The following is a 22,292-nucleotide window of genomic DNA, read 5'->3' on the forward strand; positions in this document are numbered from 1 at the left end:
GTATAATGGCAGAGGTAACATCAATATTATTCATGATGTTTGGCTCCTGTTAAATGGGTAACTGTTTGGGCTTTTGTCCAAACACCCAGTTTGGTCTGAATCTGTGTTCAGACTGAACTTTCAACTCATCCCTAGCCAGCAGAAAGAATTTAAATTTCAGACATTTTGAAAAAGTTTTGACGTCAAGTTGTTCCTCCATGAGGAGAGTTCAATATTGGTTCTAATATGGATGTGTGAAGTCAGGGTTTTCTCTGAATCCAACCACGTTTTATCCTGTATTGAGCCCTGATGAAGGAGTGGTGTGGCTCCCAAAACGTGTTTCCTATTTTTATATGTAGCGAATGCCCTGCATCTCCTGTGGCCTTGTCAAGCTGGCCACCGCTGAATACAGAGATTCTCCTGAGGGAGAAAGTGCTTGTCAGCTCCTGCGGGGGGATTCCCCCTCCCTCTCCTCACTGACACTGACTGCAGTAAAGAACGAGAGGCACTCGTTCACACACAGCCACCCACTCCGCTCCCTCCCCCTGCATCCTCATTGGCAGGAGGAGAAGAGCCAATCAACACAGGGCTCCAGCAGTGTAAGGCACCTTGGGACATGAAATCACCAAATGGCCCCAGAGCCTTGTATGAGGCATGGAACTACAGGGCCCAGCATGCTCTGCAGGAAAAGAGCTGAGGACTCCATCTTGTCTCCCAAGGGACATGGAGATCACCACGAGGCAAGGAGGGAGACAAATATAACTGGAGGAGCTTCTGCTACCCACTGGGATCCATCCAGAGACGGTTCCAAAGACTGGTGAGAGGGCACTTGCCTATTTTAAAGGCACACTATACACTTTTATACACCATATACAGCTTGCATAGTTGTGGATTGCCAAGATGACCTGTCACTTACCCCTTTAAATCTCTTTATGTTGCTATCGTTATTGTCCTCAGACCCCTCACCCCTCACATCTCTGTTTGACCACCCTGCACTGTCTCAAGGAATGGGCTCCAAGGCAGTAGGCCCCTACTCCCGCCCCACTTGGCCTGTAGTGAGCACATTTGTGGACCCCACCTCAGGCACGCCCGTAGTGCCAAATGACCAGGGCAACTGGCTCACAGCCCTTCGCATATCCTCCTTTTGTTCTGACCTTTTTTCCTTTTCCCAAATTCACACACCCCTGATGGGATACGAACAGCTGTGCTCTCTCTCAGAAACACCCAGACATTTACTCTCTACCATGTACACATTACAACACGCACTGCTACATGATCAACCCGAAAGGAACTTCATTTGGTAGATTGGCAAAAGTCATACCACTTTACGCACAAATCCCCAATATCCTGTTATACCCAGGAGAAAAACTTTAAACTTCTCTCCCGGTGGTACAGGGACCCTCAATCTCTCCATAAAATATTTCCATCCGTACCTCCCTCATGTTGGAGATGCGGGTCGGCAGATGGAATTTATCTACACTAATGGTGGGACTGTCTGTCCATTCAGGCCCTCTGGTCGCAGGTCTTTGCCATATACAGCAGTCTATATGATCGGCCTCTGAATCCCTCCCCAGAGATAGCTTTACTGTCCATGCTCCCTGGCTCCATAGCCTCCCAGAAACGCAGCTTGTTGTGCTTCTTGCTATCAGCTGCCAGACAGCTTATCCCCCTATTCTGGAAAACTACTACCAGCCCCCCTGGCCTTGTGGGTCTCCGTGGTCAATGACATCATGCGCATGGAAGAAATGTTAGCCCTTGATAATGACACCTTCGACAAATTTAAGATCCTATGACTGACCTGGATCGATTACTCTGCCTCGGACTCCCTGAAAACATTGTTGACGCCCCAGGGTCAACCCGGACACACATCCTGATTACATCATACAGGTTTGTCGCACCTGGGTCTGCTCGATCCCCCTCTTTCCCTGTCCTTTCTTTACCTCCCTCTTCTTTCCTCTATTGTTCTTTTCCCTCTTCTCTTCCCATATCTATATTTTTTCACCCCACATTTAGATGTTGTACCCTCCAACTTTATTAGTCCTCGCTGTTCCTTGTATAGTTTATCAGCGTCTGCTCTTGGTAGGCGACGGTTGTTAGTGCTTTCGTAAGCACTAATTCCTATTATGTACTGAAAACGTGACTTGCACTGTGTTACCCTATGGTATTGACATCTGAACGTTACTTATGTTACTTTATTCTGTTAAAAACAATAAAAATATATTTGACTCTAAATCTCTTTATGTTGATTACTGACTCCCTCTGTTATACTTTGAGGATTCTTTGTCTATTCTGAACTCCAACTGTAAGTGAAGATAATTGCAATGCCTTCTGAACACCGACTCTTTGTTACTCTTAAAGGGGACACGTTGTTGGTACCTTATTACTCCATCTCTTATTAGGATAATAGTTAATGCAGGCCGGGCCTCCTTCTTCCCCTTTAGTGGTAGCTATTTCAGTTAAAGCTTCTAGTAAGAAGAAATCTCTTTGTCAAAACTCCTTGTTTTTGCTCTTTTTCCCATTGTAAATTGTTATTTATTTGTTATTACTATTTTGTACCTAATAATTTGCCTAGAGTTAATTTAACCAGGTCTGTGGGTTGCTTTCTATCAGGATTTGGCTAAATGACACTCACTTATGTTCTCCTCCTGAGTAAGTAAACCGTGAAGGTCGAATCCAGTTTGAACTGTGTCTGTGTGTCATTTATTGTGGTGTTCCACTAACTTTATTGCTAGGTGTGCCAGAGGGGCCGAGACGATTCTTGGGGTTGAAAGACAGAATACCGGACCAAAACTCAAGCAGCTCCTACGGGTGTAGCGCTATATATATGACTTTTTTTTACCAACAATTAAAATGATCTTGGACTCTGATTTTGGTCTGATGCTCCTTTCTGTATTTCTATTCTTTGAAAAAGTCAGCTGCAATATGACTACCTCACTTCGTAAACCAGCCTTGGATGTACTATAATAAATACAGATACAATCATCAGCTAATGTAGTAAATGGATGTCTTCTCACATCTGATCACTATCATATAACAGCATTCATTGCAATACAGCATACTATTATTTTAATATCCTGAGTATGTCTGTCAGCTCCTTAATTTCCATGAGGGATACACGTCGTCATCGATCATTCACAACTGACAGTAATAAGTAACAGTTAAAATCTTGTCTGATAGAGAAGCACAGAAACCCTTAGATAGCTGTATTGACGCAATACAATTTCTCGTTGCACTCTTATTGGAGGCTCCCATAAATAATCAGTAGCCACTAATGCAAAGGTACATTGAAGATTTTTTTAAAGGGCAGACTAGAATATACAAAGCATTTGTATTTCCTGCCTCCTTTCAACATTAAATTAAAAAACAACTCCAATCTAATGAAATAGCAATAATAAAATTAAAATTTTAAAAATTCAAACTTAAAATGAAGCTGCAAAGGGTCGGTCCAGTGAAAAGTGATATTTTAGATGCACTATATTGTCAAAAGTTTTGGGACGCCTGCCTTTACACGCACATGAACTTTAATGGCATCCCAGTCTTTCGGGTTTAATATTGAGTTGGCCCACCCTTTGCAGCTATAACAACTTCAACTCTTCTGGGAAGGCTGTCCACAAGATTTAGGAGTGTGTCTATGGAAATGTTTGACCATTCTTCCAGAAGTGCATTTGTGAGGTCAGGCACTGATGTTTGTACACTGGTGCGCAGTCATGTTGGAACAGGAAGGGGCCATCCCTAAACTGTCCCTACAAAGTTGGGAGCATTAAATTGTCCACAATGTCTTGGTATGCTGAGTTCCCTTCGCTGGAACTAATATTTAGAAGGGAAAAACCACCATGGAGAGAATAAATCTCCAAATGTGTGTTGCCAACATACCTAAATTTTATATATAGGACAAAAAGTACCCCCCAGTACTGTGGGACTTTATGGGCAAACTACAATGAACACTGTAATAAATAAAAGATTTCGCAAAGTATTTTAAATTCTAATTAGGTCATTAGAAATTAGGACATAGAGAAGATCACTGGAACTAAGGGGCCAAGCCCAACCCCTGAAAAACATCCCCACACCATAATTCCCCCCTCCACCAAATGATTTGGATCAGTGCACAAAGCAAGGTCCATAAAGACCAGAATGAGTGAGTTTGGGGTGGAGGAACTTGACTGGCTTGCACAGTCCTGACCTCAACCCAATAGAACACCTTTGGGATGAATAAGAGTGGAGACTGCGGACCAGGCCTTCTCTTCCAACATCAGTGCCTGACCTCACAAATGCGCTTCTGGAAGAATGGTCAAACATTCCCATAGACACACTCCTAAACCTTGTGGACAGCCTTCCCAGAAGAGTTAAAGCTGTTATAGCTGAAAGGGTGGGCAAACTCAATATTAAACCCTACAGACTAATGCCCTGTACACACGGTCGGATTTTCTGACGGAAAATGTGTGATAGGACCTTGTTGTCAGAAATTCAGACCGTGTGTAGGCTCCATCACACATTTTCCATCGGATTTTCCGACACACAAAGTTTGAGAGCAGGCTATAAAATTTTCCGACAACAAAATCCGTTGTCGGAATTTCCGATCGTGTGTACACAAATCCGACGCACAAAGTGCCACGCATGCTCAGAATAAATAAAGAGATGAATGCTATTGGCTACTGCCCCGTTTATAGTCCCGACGTACATGTTTTACGTCACCGCGTTCAGAATGATCGGATTTTCTGACAACTTTGTGTGACCGTGTGTATGCAAGACAAGTTTGAGCCAACATCCGTCGGAAAAAATCCTAGGATTTTGTTGTCGGAATGTCCGATCAATGTCCGACCGTGTGTACGGGGCATTAGACTGGGATGCCATTAAATTTCATGTGCGTGTAAAGGTAGGCATCCCAATACTTTTGACAATATAGTGTATATGTGGATCCTGGTAGGATGGCTACTAATATGTCATAGGTATACTGTGAGATTCATGAGGTTTGCCTGCCATATTTTTTAACTAAGTAATCAAAGCCATGTGTTAGCAATGATAGTGATGACCTGGCAACGTCATTACTTTGTTTACTATGTTTATAAACAAATTGTTAGGGTTATTCATTTTTAGGTTTAGTATTATGCTTATCGTTAGGCTTATATTTAAAAATATTGCATTTTTTTGGTAGGAGAACAGATATAAGATAGATAAATGGAGCTGAAATAACCTTTATGAACCATTCAAAATCCATTGCACCCTTAAAAAAAACAGCAAAAATACCTTTGTTTAGCCCTCTTAAGTGACTCCAGTGCATTTTGCAAAATAGTGGAGTTCTCCTAAAATGTTACAGATTATGCCAAAATTATGGCAAAGTGAAGACTTCAGATTTCACTTATTCCATACTCTATGTATGCACATAGAACCTGTTTAAAATACAGAGATCAAAGAGTTCAATAATCAAGATTGACTGGATTCCTGATTTCTGTGCTCTTCAGCAGATCAGATCGTGCAAATATTAAGAGGAATTAAGCATTGGATAATTGTCAATATTGTTACTTTAAGGGCACTTTCACACTGAGGCGCTGGGGCGTTGGCAGTAATGCGCCTCAGTTTTTAGCGGTGCTTTACCATTGTTTTAGCGACGCTTTTTGGCTGCTAGCGGGGTGCTTTTAACCCCTGCTAGCGGCTGAAAAAGGGTTAAAAGCGCCGCAGAAGCGACGCTTTGCTGGCAATTCAGCACCACTGCTCATTAATTACAATGGGCAGGGGTGCTTCAGGAACGGTGTATACATCGCTCCTAAAGCACCTCAAAGATGCTACTTGCGGAACTTTTTTTTAATGTCCTGCCAGCGCACAGCTCCAGTGTGAAGTACTCAGGCTCTCACACTGGAGTGACAGGATAGGCGCTTTACAGGTGCTATTTTTAGCGCTATAACGCCTGTAAAGCGCTTCAGTGTCAAAGTAGCCTAAACATCACTAAAAACAAGTATTTGGGAACATATACATACCTTGTGTTCCCTGTATGTACTGCAGGGTGAAGATTTGAATACAAAATCTGTAGAGACTGTATGATGTCCTCATTTTCTTCACTTCCTGAAATATATCAATTGTGGAAAAGTGTTATACAGGCCATGTAAACTCCAGAAACACAGATAAAGTATAAAATAAAATTGGTCTGATCTGTAAGAACAAAATTAGCATTGCAAAACCGGCCACCTGGACTGTGGCATTTTATAAGATGAACTGGTAGTAGGGGCAGGTTTTTGTAACAGTTTGTTGTGGGTTAAACTCCCTGACCTATAATTTTAAGTAGAACTCCATCCACAAATAAGATGAACATGAATAGCCTATTAAAAGATAAAATAACAAAGCTACCTCTTGCTGCAATATTCACCTTTAATCCAGAGATTTCCTGCTCAGTACTTTTATATTTGCCTAGAGTTCAGCATACCGGGCCTATTCTGGCACTTCTCTCCTACATGTAAATATCATCATTTTTTTGCTAGAAAATTACTCAGAACCCCCAAACATTATATATATATTTTTTTAGCAGACACCCTGGGGAATAAAATGGCGGTCATTGCAACTTTTTATCTGCGCAATAATTTTTCAAACGCCTTTAAAAAAAAAAAAAAAAAAACGGTTTCATGAATTAAAAAATAACAAAACAGTAAAGTTAGCCCAATTTTTTGTATAATGTGAAAGATGATGTTAGGCCGAGTAAAGAGATACCTAACATGTCATGCTTCAAAATTGCGCTCATGGAATGGCGCCAAACTTTGGTACTTAAAAATCTCCATAGGCGACGCTTTGAAAAATGTTACAGGTTACCAGTTTAGAGTTGCAGAGGAGGTCTAGTGCTAGAATTGTTGCACATGCTCTAACGCACGCAGCGATACCTCACATGTGTGGTTTGAACGGCGTTTACATATGTGGGCGGGACTTGCGTGTGCGTTCTGCTACCGGGGAAAGGGGGTTTTTAAAAAATTTTTATTATTTTTTTTTTTTTAACATTTTTTTTTTTTTTTACACTTTTTTTATATTTCTATTTTTTTGATCACTTTTATTCCTATTACAAGAAATGTAAACATCCCTTGTAATAGGAATCTATGTGACAGGTCCTGTTTATGGAGAGATGCGGGGTCAATAAGACCCCGCATCTCTCCTCCAGGCTGGAAAGCATGAGATCGGTGAAAAAAAATTCACCAATCTCATGCTGTCAGCCACGATTGTGACTTTGTTGACATCCGGGAACCTGGGCGTGACGTCATAATGTCGCTCCCGGGCCTCCGACGGTCATAGAAATGACTGGTGACCATCTGGTCACCGGAAATCTCTATCGTAGTCATCCGACGCCAGTGGATTCTTTCTTTGGGCCCCCGATGGCGTGGGAGAGACCAGAGAAGCACCGGATGGTGGCGAGAGGGGGGGACATCCCCTCCTGTCGCCTATAAGAACGATCAAGCGGCGGAACTGCCACTATGATCATTCTTATGGTACACAGAAACGCCTGCTGGAAATAATGATATCTGAATGATGCCTCTAGCTACAGGCATCATTCAGATATCACTGCACAAAGTCAAGGACATCATTTGACTATGTGCGGTAGGGAAGTGGTTAAAGTGCAAGTAAAGTGTCCATACTTACCTGTCCAATGGTCCTGCGCCGGTGCCAGCATCTTCTTCTGAGTGCCAGTCTTCGGTCCTCTTCATTGGCCGGCAGGGGATGACATCCACAGGAGTCCCTCATTCTGGCACTCAGAGAATGTCCCGGCACTGTAAGTTGAGCTGTGCATGCACAGCTCAGTTTACAGTGCCAGAGGAGATGGTGGGCAGGCAGGTAATGGTATTATATTATATTACAGGAGAAATGGTATATGTCTCTTCTGCAATAAAAGTCTACCTAGTTGCAGTTTTTATAGCAGGATTTTAGTTCCACTTTAAGTCTTCTCTGGGATGAGTAGATGGTAGTGTGTTAGACTGCATGCAGATTGTGCTAGAAGTGCCTGTAGGTCTATGTACGTAATCGTAAGCTTTCTTCTTGCCACTCTTCTATAAAGGCCCAATTTGTGGAGTGCACGACTAATAGTTGTCCTGTGGACAGATTCTCCCACCTGAGCTGTGGATCTCTGCAGCTCCTTTAGAGTTCCCATGGGCCTCTTGGCAGTTTCTCTGATTAATGCTCTCCTTGTCCAGCCTGTCAGTTTAGGTGGACGGCCATGTCTTGGTAGGTTTGCATTTGTGCCATACTCTTTCCATTTTCTGATGATGGATTGAACAGTGTCTGTGAGATGTTCAAAGTTTGGGATATGTTTTTATAACCTAACTCTGCTTTAAACTTCTCCACAACTTTATCCCTGACCTGTCTGGTGTGTTCCTTGGCCTTCATGATGCTGTTTGTTCAATAAGGTTCTCTAACAAACCTCTGAGGGCTTTACAAAACAGCTGTATTTATACTTAGATTAAATTACACACAGGTGGACCTTTTTACTAATTAGGTGACTTCTGAAGGCAATTGGTTCCACTAGATTTTAGTTAAGGGTATCAGAGTAAAGGGGGCTGAATACAAATGCACGCCACACTTTTCAGATATTTATTTGTAAAAAATTTTGAAAACCATTTATCATTTTCCTTCCACTTCACAATTGTTTACCACTTTGTGATGGTCTATCACAAAAAATCCCAATAAAATACATTTACATTTTTGGTTGTGACATGACAAAATGTGCAAAATTTAAAGGGGTATGAATACTTTTTCAAGGCACTGTAACTAGTTGGAAGTCTGTTTTGTACTAGATTGTGCTGACAAAAACGCAATAGCCAAACATTTTTGCTTTTACTACATTTACCTCTTCTATACATGTCCTTTATTCTTCAATTTCTGCTATAAACTTCAAATACTTAGTGATCTTGACAGCAGCCTCAGATTCCAGGATCATCATGACAACTAAATACCCAAGTTACTTCCTGGTATTGAATTGTCATGCCATCCAACAAGCACCCTACATAAGTGTAAAGGGTACCGTACGAACGCACAGCAACCTATACAGTCATTATTGATCTTTGATTACACAGACAGCCACACTTCCAATCTTGCCCCCAGATGTAGCTTGACAGTGACTCCTGTATGGAGTATTGCTGTCAATACAGCAGCCTTTGACACATCGGCTGACTCTGCCTTCATCTCTCTGAGCTGCTATAGGAGAAGATAAGGCAACAGTCACCACAAATAATAAATAAAGCTATATTGGGCACTTGCAAATATATATACAACCTCTTACTCCCAAGTAGATGAAAAGGACCCCAAGGTGGTTCGGTGGGATAACATTTAAATTCTAAGGTCCGAACCCTTGGCTTATTGTGCGGTAAAAAAGAAAATGGGCACAAGTCACTTTATAAATGTAACCAGGAGCTTGCTAAATTACCTGCCGTGACAGGGGAAAGGATCTTGGGACATATAGTCCAGAAAGCCCAGTTTCCATTGGAGCCGGATCATTGCGGACTACAAGTTCAAGCTGGCTGGAGTGAGAATAGAGAATGCTGGGAATAGGAGATAAATAGCCTGAGAAGAGGAGGCGATCCGGACGGTCGTGCAGAGGGAGTCAGAGCTGCGGCCTAGGCAGCAAGAGGAGAGAGAGCCTCTGGTGAGTGGGTGCAAACACATCTGCTGTTTGGCAGTGTCCAGCTGGCCCAGTGACAGTTGGAAGAATGTCATCTGCACCTGCCTTGCAGATCCAGCTGAGTTGTGACCTCAAGGAGAGTGCGGTCAAGCATCTTCCTTGAGTACAGCATCTGCAGGAACCTTCTGCAGGGTCTCCACATCATCCCTTGAGCTTGGTATCATTCAGACTAGTGAGCAGGCTATTGCCCAAACTCTTTGCACCTAAGAACACTGCATGCAGACACCTTTACTTTGCCTTATCCATTAGAGCTGTATAAGGAGACATCTACTATCCATGTGTGCTACTGAATGTCATTATCTCACCAATACTTTGGGCCCCATCATTTAAGCTAGTTGAAGATTCAAGACACTTGCTTCAACAAAAAGACTTCTTTGTCCCCTTCTCCCCCTCCTTCCAAGGCACAGGAATGTTTGGCCATTTACTTGGCCCCCATATCACCTAGGAACTCTCGTACACTTAGAGACTAAGGTTGTTTAATTTGGGTATAACTTGCCAGGTTGCATTAAGAAGTTGTGCTAAGGGGCTGTGGCAGGAGGTTAAAAAGGCAATAGTCTGACCTCACAATTGGTCATTCTCCTACCCTTTTCTGACCTGCAGCCATAGCCATAATACTAACCACATTTCTTTTATCTGATTCTCCATTTCTGTTGATCATATTTACTGCAAAAACTTTGAACTATTCTGTGTCTGCATCCATATTTTTGACTGAAATGTCTGAACCCAGGGTGTCAGAGGTGTCAGAAGACTTGCAAGGTCAGGGCAATAAATGGGGTACGGCATCTTTTAAGCAGATCTCACGGGGGTAGCACTACATAAAGTTTGAAAAGGTTTATATAGCTCAATAAACAACAAGTGAGAGGGCTAGGCTACAGGATTCCCCAAAACAGACAATATTACAGCTCCAGACTTCTCTTTTAGTAAAGTAACTAGTTGGCCCTTTAAGAACAAGCAAGCAGAACGCAAGACAACCTCTTCTCACACTGGCATCCTCTAATGGCTACAGCCTAGGAGTGAAGACCCTCGTGGAAAGTGCCCATTATATTTATTCGCTTCCTCAACAGCCATCATTGACAGTAAATCTCCTAGTGATTGGCCAGAAAGAAAATAAATATTCATAACTTGTGACCCTGTTTCTTCTTACTTTATCTATTAGATAACACTCCCAAACAGGCAGAAGCAAACAATAGCCAGAACCCAAGGAGACCCAACAAGCACAGAAACAATAACAATCAAGGTTCAGGCTGGCTGACAGTCAAGCTGCAACACTAAATTTGGAATAGTGACAATCCAGCCTAAGAAAGGAAGTCTGTTATTGGTCAAATCACCATGTGAAAAGGAAACCAATGCAGCCACCACATCTAAGAATTGTTAGGCTGCAACATATTCAATTTCTGTTTTGAGTTTAGGGAGCAATCCTTTGCTTTAAGACAGGGTCCTTACATATATACCAACATAGGAAAAGTGGGCCTGTTCATTAAAGAGACTGAACAAGGAAGGGTGCATTCCTGCTGTGGTGAACAATAGGTACAGTGGCATTGAGTGCTGAGGATGGGTGTAGACATCGCAGATGCGGGTATTGGTGCAGTGGTGATTGAAGTGGAGGGTAAGTGGCGAGCTGGTGAAAGCATGGGGATTGTGGGGTCAGGAGCAGTGGTGAGATTAGGGGTTGATGTATAGGTGGTAATGGGGGGGAGGTGGGAAGTCAGAATCAGTAGTAAGAGTCCATGGGACGGTGGCATAAAGTCACAGTGATGGGTAGTTTTCAGGAGTGGTGGTGAGAAGTTGACTGCAGGCACAGTGGTGATGGGAAGGAGGGGGGTTGGTGCTGGTGCAGCGATGGTAAATAAAATGATTAGGCATGGTAAAGGGTGGTGCCTGGACAAGGAACTGTCAACTCTAACTCCAAATGCAGTCCCTTGGGTCAACAGAGTGGAGGTCGGAGGGTGGAGGGGGGGTTGTTGGTGTGAGCTGCCAGGCCAAATATTAGTGCCTGTGGAAGCCACAACAGATGCCAAGGGGTAGGGAGGTGATGTGAGCTGATGGAGATAAAAATGAAAAGATCATATCCCATTGCAACACAGACTTGCCTGCTGCAGAGACCACTCTGAATGTGCTTCCAACTGGGTATGGCTGTTGTGGATAGACATGTGCAATTAGTTTCATTCCGAATCAAAACTCAGACAAATTTTATCCAAATTCTGAATTACAATAATAACGAATGTAAACAAATCATCTGAAATAACGAAACAAAATTGTCCGAAATAACAAAATTTTAAAGTGGAGTCCCACCCAAAAATGTAACTTCCACTTTTTGGATTCCTCCCCCCCCTCCGGTGTCACATTTGGCACCTTTCAGGAGGAAGGAGGGAGCAGATACCTGTCTAATACAGGTATTTGCTCCCACTTCCTGGCATAGCTCACCGCGGAGCTTGCGGTGATCTATGCCACTTCCGGCGCCTACCCCGTCCTCCCCCCGCTGTATTCTGAGAGGACGCGCAGCGCGACTCACGCATGCGCAGTAGGGAACCAGGAAGTGAAGCCGTACGGCTTCACTTCCTTATTCCCTTACCGAGGACAGCGGCGGCAGCAGCTGAGAGCCGAAGGACGGATCGCCTTCGGCTGCTGACATTGCGGGCTCCCTGGACAGGTAAGTGTCCATATATTAAAAGTCAACAGCTGCAGTACTTGTAGCTGCTGGCTTTTAATATTTTTTTTTCGGCGGACCTCCGCTTTAAGTCAGATTCAAATTAGATTCAAATTTGGAAACAAATATAAAATGTAAACATATTGCAATTCTTAGATGTGAAAAAAATGTGAAAGCTGCATTCGCATCGAAAAAAAAAAGAAATAGAATTTGAATGCGGACTTGAATTATCTGAATTTTGTTGAATTGAGTTAAAGGGACACTAAGGCTCTGTTCACACCTAGGCGTTTTTGGGTGTTTTTCTGCTCTAAGCCTCAGCTCTAAAAATGCCCAACAAGACAATTTCCATTAATTTCAATGGCCCCTGTTCACATCTGAGCGTTCTGTCACCTAAGCAAAACGCCTGTCGCTCAAAGTTACAGGAGCTTCTTTTTCAGCAGATTACAGGCGTTTTTCCTTCTTTTACATTGGTGAACTTTTGTCGTGTACAAAATGGCAGTAAAAATCACGATAAAATCGTGGCAAAAATCGCGCGACTTTCTGCCTGAAAACAGGCAGAAAAAAATAGGGTTATCCTATGTGTCCATGCACACTATTTTAGTCTAGAAGCTTCAGCTTCTAGGAGCAGAAAAAAAATGGATAAAAAAAAAGCTGCTGAGTGTTTTTTGTCAGCTTGTAGTAGCACTTTTGTAGCTTATAGAAGCTTTTAGGTGTGTTTAGGAACGTTTCCGTTATATTATCGTTTTTACAGTACATAAAATAAAAAAGCTTGAAAAAAGCTGTTAGGAGCAGTTTAGGAGCGCTTAGCATTTTTTTCCTCCTCCCAGAAACTCTACAAAAACTATTCTTTTTTCTGCTCCTGAACCTTGAAAAATGCTTCTAACATAAAGCAGTGTGCATGGACACATAGGATAACATTATTAGTTTTAGGAGCACAAAAAAATGATCTTATTAGCTTCTATAGGAGCTTCAAAAATGTTAGTGTACATGGAACCTAAAATCTGGCTATTATGAGCATTTTTCGACCAGCGTTTTTCTGGCATTTTTTTTTAGCTTATAGTGTGCATGGAGCCTTAAAGTAAGCCTATATTGGATTGTCAATATTGTTTGTAATTTTTTTAGACAAAATCGTTTGTATTTTTATTACAATCCCGTTTGTATAAAATGAAAGTGTATGCTGTGACCATAGAACTCCTTTAAAAGAGAAGTATGACTTTGTGTTTTTTTCCTGATTAATGCTTACCTAGGTGGGTGCAGCATCGGTCCAATGCTGCATCTGTTCCCCATCGCCTCTACACTGAGAACCGAGCAATCAAACACCGCCGATCACTCGGTTTTCAGTGCTCTGTGAGCAGAGAGTGGCAGACTGTCAGTCAAAGCTCTCTGCTCTTTTCCCTCCTCGCTCATTGGAGCACTGAGCTGTGAAGGGGGAGGAGCGGCCGTCTCAGGCCCTCAACACCTCGCTGATAGGCTGAGATGGGTGTCAGTCCAGGCACCTGGCAGATCCAGACTTCCATTGTCGGGATGCCTGGACTGATATCGGTGACGCCAGCAGACAGCGGACTTCTACCAGTGCCTCTACACTGAGAACCGAGCAATCAAACACCGCCGATCACTCGGTTTTCAGTGCTCGATGAGCAGAGAGCGGCAGACTTCCATTGTCGGGATGCCTGGACTGATATCGGTGATGCCAGCAGACAGAGGACTTCAGACTGCTCTCTGCTGAAAATGGGTCACAGGGGTGCAAAACAAATTGCACTCCTGTAATCCATAGGAGAAGCCCAGCCAAACGAGCTTTGGCTATACTTCTCCTTTAAAGCTCAACTTCATGAATATAAAAAATGTACCCTTGCAGTAAGCTCCCCAACACTGTAAGGGTTAAATTCTACTTATGTCTAGCAAGGTACAGTGCTGCCTGTACTACTTACCTGCCTCTTTGCTCTAGCCATACCCGGGGTGCACGTCCTCTGCTTGAAGCTCTGGTCTGTGGGTGAAGTCTCTACATCATTAAGGAGCCTGGAGTGTGACCACAGTCAATCTCAGCTTACAGGGCAGCACTGGGGAACCAGTCGCAGTGTTGGAGGAACCCTGCAGAAGCGAGGAAGTATTTCTTCTTAATCCTCTACCCCTAAACTTAATGAGCATTTAACCCTTGAAGTGAGAGGAAGGGGAGGCACTGCAGAAGGGGAATTTTTCTAATATACCTGGAGTTGGGCTTTAGGCTTCAACAAGCGCCCAGTAGCCCCCAGTATGAAAAAGACTCATTATATTATTAAATTAATACGTATACCTTAATATATACCACTCATGGTAATAATACATTACAGATCCATACTAGAAATCCATCCATTTAGTTTTAAATGAACACTGGCAGCAAAATCACACATTTATCTTGTCTGAAAAATCTCTGAACTGTGGTTTCCTGTTCTAACCACCTACTGTACCTAGACTTTTATATGCAATCTGACTTTTCGCGTTGGATTTTACACTAGGGTAGAGGCATCGCAGCAGAATTGTGGCAGCAACAGTAATGAGACTTCATGACTGAGGTGGTAGATCTGGAAACTCTACAAAGAAATCTCATCACTGAAGTCCCAAAAACAGCACGGGGGCTGTTTTAGCAAAACATCATCACCACAATCCCAACATATTAATTAAAATTCTATTCCTAAGGTGCCTGTTATAACTTTGCATTCATACAACTTTCATTCATACATACATTCACCCAGGATTTACATATTTTTCCACATGGGTGTAGTTGGAAAACTGTATAAATTCCAGGTAAAAATTGTGTAAAACTTATCTGAAAACCTTTATAAATAGAGACCCAATTATTCTGTCCTACTTGCAATATAGACATGAAGCCCTGCATTAACTAGTTATGGAACAATTCTTCTTTTCTGGGAAGAACATATTATCCTCATGCAGTTGATAAAGCCATTTTGAAGTGACAACTTGCCAGTTTTATAGTGACGTTACTGTAGGGAAAAAATAAGTGACTTTTTGCCTCCTCTATAGACTGGCAATTTCTTTTATCCATTATATTGCCTCACAGCTACCTCATCTACATATTGTTTTCTTGTTACCTGTTTTCATCTCAAGGTCCTGGGTCCTTCATTGACCGCCTCCATGTAAATGAAATCTCAATACTAAATACTGCATCCACCCAATATCTGTGAGTGCTTCTCTATGTGTGGGAAAGACGTGTCTGACTCTTTTCCTGTGTGTTGTAACCCTTTCTGGGAATAGAGAAGTGGCTTTGTGTCCACATGTGCGCATGTTGTAATAAATAAACATGGGAACTTCCAAATGGTACATTCCATAACAGGCTTAATAACCCCATTGCCCTTTTTAGAGATAAAAGGGATAGTTGCTGCTAGTAATCTCTTGGTGAGCAAAGTGGTATTTTGTTATCTGAAAAAAAAAACATCCAAACTTGCAAATACTGGGAACCATCAGATTCTCTGTAAGCTCACCCCTTTACATAAAGGAGGCTGGGTAATCCATTGCTTAAATATAATGGTGGGAATTCAATAAAGCATTTACGACTATTTTCTGGATAGTTTCTTTTAGAAGTACCTGAGCCTAATTCAGGCAAGCATTTGTGCCAGTTTTGGAAGCATTACCAACATATGCGCCAAACTCTACCCATAACCTTAGTTCTAAGAACTTGTCACATTAACAGTGGCAGATTCTTAAAGAATTACCACCAGTTTGCAAATTAGGAAACTGGCAATGATTATGTTCAGCTCTGAGTTGGTGTGCAGAAAGACGTTGGTGCTCAGAGTAGGGCCTGTTTGTGTGTTGAAGTTGTCATGAATGTGACAGCTTCTGGCACAGAGACCTACCCATGGGCCAATTCAGCTATTGGCTGGGTGACTCCCCGACCCACAGCTGAATGTAAAAATAGGCCAGGGATATTATTATTATTATACAGGGTTTATATAGCGCCAACAGTTTACGTAGTGCTTTACAACTTGAGGGTAGACAGTGCAAATACAATACACTTTAATATAGTAGGAATCAGAGGGCCCTGCTCCTTAGAGCTTAGAATCTAAGATTAGTGATGTTATTACCAAAATATGAAAATGCCCATATTTGGGAAATAACTTGAGTCACAAGGAAGAACTAACCCCCACAGTCAAAGGGCCAGTTGGGTCGAGCTTATGGGAAAATGAGGGACTAGTTCACAATCAGGTCTCCCTTGCTGTTGATAGACAGCATGTGGCAGTGGGCAGATTCAAATCCACTGATGAAATGAATACCGGCTAGGTATCCACCCACTGACAGGTGCTTTCAATCAACAGCAGGGTGGACCTGATGGTGAACTAGTTTCTCAGTTTCTTATTAGGTTCCACCCACCACACTACAAAACTCCATCGTGTGCTTGTCTGTATGACAGGTGCAATGGCTAGGGAGGGAGCACCATGATAGAAGGAATGTCCAATATGGGCTCTGACAGATTCATGTATCTGCCTATAACAGTTACAGTGGGGAAAATAATTATTTGATCCCCTGCAGATTTTGTAAGTTTGACCACCTTCCAAAAAATGAAGGGTCTCTTTTTATCATAGTTCTATTTTAAATGATAAAGACAGAATATCAACCAAAAATCCAGAAAAAAAACACATAATAAAAATGTTATAAACTGAGTTGCAGTTCAGTGAGTAAAATAAGTATTTGATCCCCAAAGAAAACATGACTTACTACTTGGTGGAGAAACCCTTGTTGGCAGTCACAGAGATAAGCTATTTCTTGTAGTAAGTGACCAAGTTTGCACACATCTCAGGAGGGATTTTGGTCCACTCTTCTTTACAGATCTTCTCTAAATCCTTAAAATTTCTTGGCTGCTGCTTTGCAACTTGCAGTTTCAGCTTCCTCCATACATTTTCTATAGGAATACTGTCTGGGGACTGGCTAGGCCACTCCATGACCTTAATGTGCTTCTTCTTGAGTCACTATTTTGTTGCCTTGGCAGTATGTTTTGGGTCATTGTCATGACCCATCTTCAGTGTTCTGGCTCAGGGAAGAAGGTTCTCATCCATAATTTTTCAATATATGACCCTGTCCATTGGCCCCTCAATGTGACATAGTTGGCCTGTACCTTTAGCAGAGACACAGCCCCAAAGTATAATGTTTCCATCGCTGTGCTTGACTATAGGGGTGGTGTTCTTTTTCTTTCTCCAAACAGGGCGAGTCAAGTTAATGCCAAAGAGCTCAATTTTTGTCTCCGCTGACCACAGTGCTATCTCCCAATCCTTCTCTGAATCATGTAGATGTTCATTGGCAAACTTCAGATGGGCCTGTACACGTGCCTTCTTGAGGAGGGGGACCTTGCGAGCGCTGCAGGATTTCGATCCATGGCGGTGTATTGTGTTACCAATGGTTTGTTTGGTGACTGTGGTTCCAACTGCCTTGAGATCATTCACAAGCTCCTCCCGTGTAGTTCTGGGCTGATCCCTCACTTTTCTCATGATCATCCTTACCCCATGAGGCGAAATCTTGCATGGAGCTCCAGACGAAAGGCGATTGATGGTTATTTTGTATTTCTTCCATTTGCGATTAATCGCTCCAACAGTTGTCTCCTTCTCACCAAGTTTCTTGCTGATGGTCTTGTAGCCTATTCCAGCCTGGTGCAGGTCTACAGTCTTGCCCCTGACATCCTTTGACAGCTCTTTGGTCTTGCCCATGATGGTGAGGTTTGAAAGGAAGAAAGAGATTCTGTGGACAGGTGTCTTTTATGCATACGAGTTGTCATTAGGAGCACCTTCCTAAATTGTCAGGACTAATCTGTGTACCACATGAGCACATACTGTAGCGAGTCTGTGGTAACCAGAGATATTGTTGGTTGGTAGGGGATCAAATACTTATTTTACTAATTGAACTGCAACTCAATTTATAACATTTCTATCACATTTTTTTTCTGGATTTTTGGTTGCTATTCTGTCTCTATCATTTAAAATACACATATGAGTGGGCAAAGTTACAAAACCTGTAGGGGATCAAATAATTATTTCCCCCACTGTACATGAATCAGACACAAGCACTAACAATTTCAGTGCAGCATCCCAACAGGATTCCAAAGGGTGTCTATGACACTCTTTATGAATTTACTTATTGGCTCCTGTAACTCCAGGGGCAGGGGCAAGATCTATGATCTGTGCTGCATTAGGCCTCTTTTACACGGGCATCATTCATTCAGTCATGTTTAAAAAAAAAAATGGATTCAGGTTACATCCGTTTTTACACCAGCTTTTAGTGCAGTTCAGTTTACATCAGTTTACATCTTTTTTTACAACTATGACTCATCCTTGTTGGCAGAGGGGGATTCCCCACTGAAAGGCCCTTCGGATCTGGTATGGATTTTGGGGAGCCTCATGCCAAAAATAAAAAACAAACAAACGGTGTGAGGTCCCCACCACCCCAAATCCATACAAGGACCTTTGGATTTGGTATGGATTTTGGGGGGAGCATTTGTCAAAATGTTTTACAATATCTGGATATCTGGTCCCACAAACCACCAAGACTGAGTTTATCATTTCTCTCCTTCTCTAAAAGGAGTGGAGGTATAGGCCTCCCTGACCTCTATGGATACTATAGAGTGGTACATCTCTTGAGGGAGGTTGATTGGAATCGCAATGAGGGTTCTAAGCAGTGGGTCTCTATGGAGATAGAGGTCACCTCCATTCCTCTCCGATCATCTCCTTGGCTGATATCTCAATTTCTTGAGGATATGCAGAACCGCCCATTAATTGGGGCCTCCCTACGGATATCGAGATCAGTTTTCCATACAACAGATCTTTCTTCATTGCCCTCGCCCTTGACACCGGTCCTCAATAATCCTAACTTTACTCCTGGTTTCGGGTTTTCTTCCCAGGCAGACCTAATCAGGATCTCAGAACCTCTCTTGGACTGTTGGAGTACCACACTTCCAGATCGCCCCACTACTATATACGTCCTCACTTTGAGGACAGATATCGTTGTTATGGCAGCAGCTAGCTGCCATAACCCCAGTATCGCCGTGTTCGGCCAGCGGTCGGGTACAAGATAAAAGTGGTCTCTGCGGCGGGTTCACCGCAAGATCACTTTTATCGGTGGCAACTCCCCCCCCATACCGGAGCCGTCAGCGCCGGCAGCAGCAGAGGCAATCAGATCCTTCCCATGGCTGTGCATGGATGTTTACATTCCTTGTAATAGGAATAAAAGTGACACCATTTTTTTTTAAACAGTGTAAAAATAAAAAATAAAAGGTAAAATAAATAAGAAAAAAAATTTTAAATGTGCCCCGTCCCGCCGAACTCGCGTGTAGAAACGAACACATACGTGAGTAGCGCCCGCATATGAAAACGGTGTTCAAACCACACACGTGAGGTATCGCCGCGATCGGTAGAGCGAGAGCAATAATTCTAGGCCTAGGCCTCCTCTGTAACGCAAAACTTTTTTTAAATGTCGCTTATGGAGATTTTTAAGGGTAAAAATTTGTCGCCATTCCACGAGCGGGCGCAATTTTGAAGCGTGACTTATTGGGTATCAATTTACTCGGCGTAACATTATCTTTCACAATATAAAAAAATTGGGCTAACTTTACTGTTGTCTTATTTTTTAATTAAAAAAAAGTGTATATTTTTAAAAGGTGCGCTTGTAAGACCGCTGCGCAAATACGGTGTGACAGTATTGCAATGACCGCCATTTTATTCTCTAGGGTGTTAGAAAAAAATGTATAATGTTTGGTGGTTCTAATAATTTTCTAGCAAAAAAAACTGTTTTTAACTTGTAAACAACACATCTAAAAAAGAGGCCCAGTCCTTAAGTGGTTAGACACTTTTTTGGAGACCTTTCAGAGATCCCATTATTCACCTACGACCCTTACACCATTTGATTTGGTTTGTAGGAATGGGAAGCTGACCAGACACACACTCTTTGCTCTATGAATATATGGTGATGCCCTCGGATGACTCATTCCCGTCGTTCGTACATTAATGGGAACTGAACGTGGGGACTAAGTTTACACCCGCTCAAATAGTTGAGATGTTTATCTTGGCACACAAATCTTCCTTAGCTAACCAGTATCAAAAATGGGATATAAAATTCTCTTGAGATGGTACCACGTAACGTACTTGCTCCACAAAAAGAATAGCAGTTACTTCGAAATGTGCTGGCGTTGCAATCAAGCGGTAGGTACGATGGTCCATATATTCTGGCAGTGCCCCCTGCTGGGGTCCTTCTGGGTGGATGTTACAGATACCGTTAAACATCTGACATCGGTGGATCTATGTGGGAATCCAACGGCGTGTCTCTTGCACTTAACGGGGAAACTCTTCTGGAAATACAAAAAATCTTTCACTATACATCTGGTGAAGGCAGCTAGAGCTTGCATTTCTTCACTCTGGAGGCAGTCACAGCCCCCCGACTAAGGTCCTGTGGTACGCCAAAGTCAATGATATCTTATGTATGGAGGAGTTAACTGCCACCCTGAATAATACTGAGGAAGTCTTCGAGGAACGCTGGAGGCCATGGAGATATTTCACCTGTACTGATGGTTACCTGCAGACCGTGGTCCAATCGGCGCCAGCTGCTAGTCAAGCCTCCAGTTAGTGGCTTCTTAGTCTGGGGATAGTTGGCGGTGCCTGCTCTCTGGAGGGTGACCCCTCCTGATCTCCTGTGCTTCCTCCTTACCCTATCTTTCTCTTATTCTTGTCTGCTTTCCTCCTTGCTCCTGATTTCCCAATCCTTCCTTTCCTTTTAGACTGGTTACCACTTTTATAGTGCATTTCTCTGATCCGTGATTCTGTTTGAGGTAATGTGCTACTGTTCTCCTTGAGTTATAATCAGAAGAGTTCGTTCTTCTCTTCCATACTTCCTAAGTCCTTTATGTGCACACTTTATGACAAGTTTAGATTAACCATTATATCTAGGCTAGATTGAATATCAACATACGGCAAATCTTATCAGTCCCACAATGCAGACTCACTGGCTATAAGGCCACAGTTGAAGGCTTGGTTTGTCAATTTTTTGCTTCTGTTTTTTTAATTTTTATTTTTTCTGTCATGCTGATTGTGTTAAGTTGTAATATTAACACGTTAGTTATGTCTTATATGAGTAATGTTTTTGGCTATGGTCAACCACATTCTTGTAGCTCTTTTGTACATTATTGTAGCCATTAATAAAAACAGAATTAACATTTTTTTTTGAAGTGGCATCTCAATCCATACAAGGGCTTTCAGGTCTGGTATGGATTGGAGGACTTCACACTAAAAATTAAAAAAAAGTGCATGGGGTCCCCCCAAAACCCATACCAGACTCCCAGCATGCAGCCTAGCAGGCCAGGAAAGGGAGGGGGAGGGGGGTTGAGCATGCACAAGTGTAAATACCTAAGAAAAAAAAAATCAAGTGTAAATAAACACACAACACAGTTTTTGATAATGTCTTTATTAATAAAAAAAAAGTTAAAGTCCCCCAATGTACATCCATCGTCATTTACGATGAACGTCACCAACCGCTGCCACCCGACATCACGACTGCTACGTCACGTCACTTGACTTCTGCCATCTGACACACCGATTCCCCCCCTTTGGTTAAAAAACAAAGGGGTGGTGTCAATGACATCACAAGGAGTACGGGGACACCCGGTGACGTCACTGACCATAAATAGACATGTCCATATTTGGTCAATTACATCATAATAGGGGAGAGCCACACCGGCAAGTTCCAGTGTCAGAAACCATGAATCAGACTGAGACAGAAGTACAGTTAAATCACACTTGTTTAATAATAATAAAAAGGTAAACAGAGTAAATGTAGTCAAAACATAGCCAGAGCTCAGGAACCGGAACTGATAGTAAGACAAGCCAAAACGTCAGGGAGCCAGAGATGAGCGTAGTATAACAGCAAGCAGGATCTGGAGCCAGAAGGAATGTCAGCCAAGCAAGTCTTGAACAGGAACACAGGAGAGCGTCTCTAGAGATGTGACCAAGGCGAAGGCAGAGATCATCTGGGCTGGATGGCTTAAGTAGGCAGGACTGA

General features: G+C 42.6%; 1 protein-coding gene across 5 annotated transcripts in view; it reads right to left on the reverse strand.

The window, feature by feature from the left end:
• CSF2RB (colony stimulating factor 2 receptor subunit beta) overlaps positions 1 to 15,504 on the reverse strand; it is a 94,104-nt gene extending 78,600 nt beyond the window's left edge. For 2 of the 5 annotated variants that reach the window (XM_073592495.1, XM_073592491.1), the window contains exons 1-2: positions 15,356 to 15,504; positions 5,952 to 6,036 (exon numbers count right to left, since the gene is read on the reverse strand). In XM_073592495.1, coding sequence (XP_073448596.1) covers positions 5,952 to 6,024 — 73 coding nt within the window. In that variant the 5' untranslated portion in view covers positions 6,025 to 6,036; positions 15,356 to 15,504. Of the gene's footprint in view, positions 1 to 5,951; positions 6,037 to 14,197; positions 14,358 to 15,355 lie in introns of all 5 variants that reach the window. The other 3 variants (XM_073592490.1, XM_073592493.1, XM_073592492.1) reach the window with 3 other exon arrangements.
• Between the last annotated feature and the right edge of the window lie 6,788 nt (positions 15,505 to 22,292).

Source organism: Aquarana catesbeiana, linkage group LG07 (assembly GCF_042186555.1).
Source record: "Aquarana catesbeiana isolate 2022-GZ linkage group LG07, ASM4218655v1, whole genome shotgun sequence".
Lineage (NCBI taxonomy): Eukaryota > Metazoa > Chordata > Amphibia > Anura > Ranidae > Aquarana > Aquarana catesbeiana.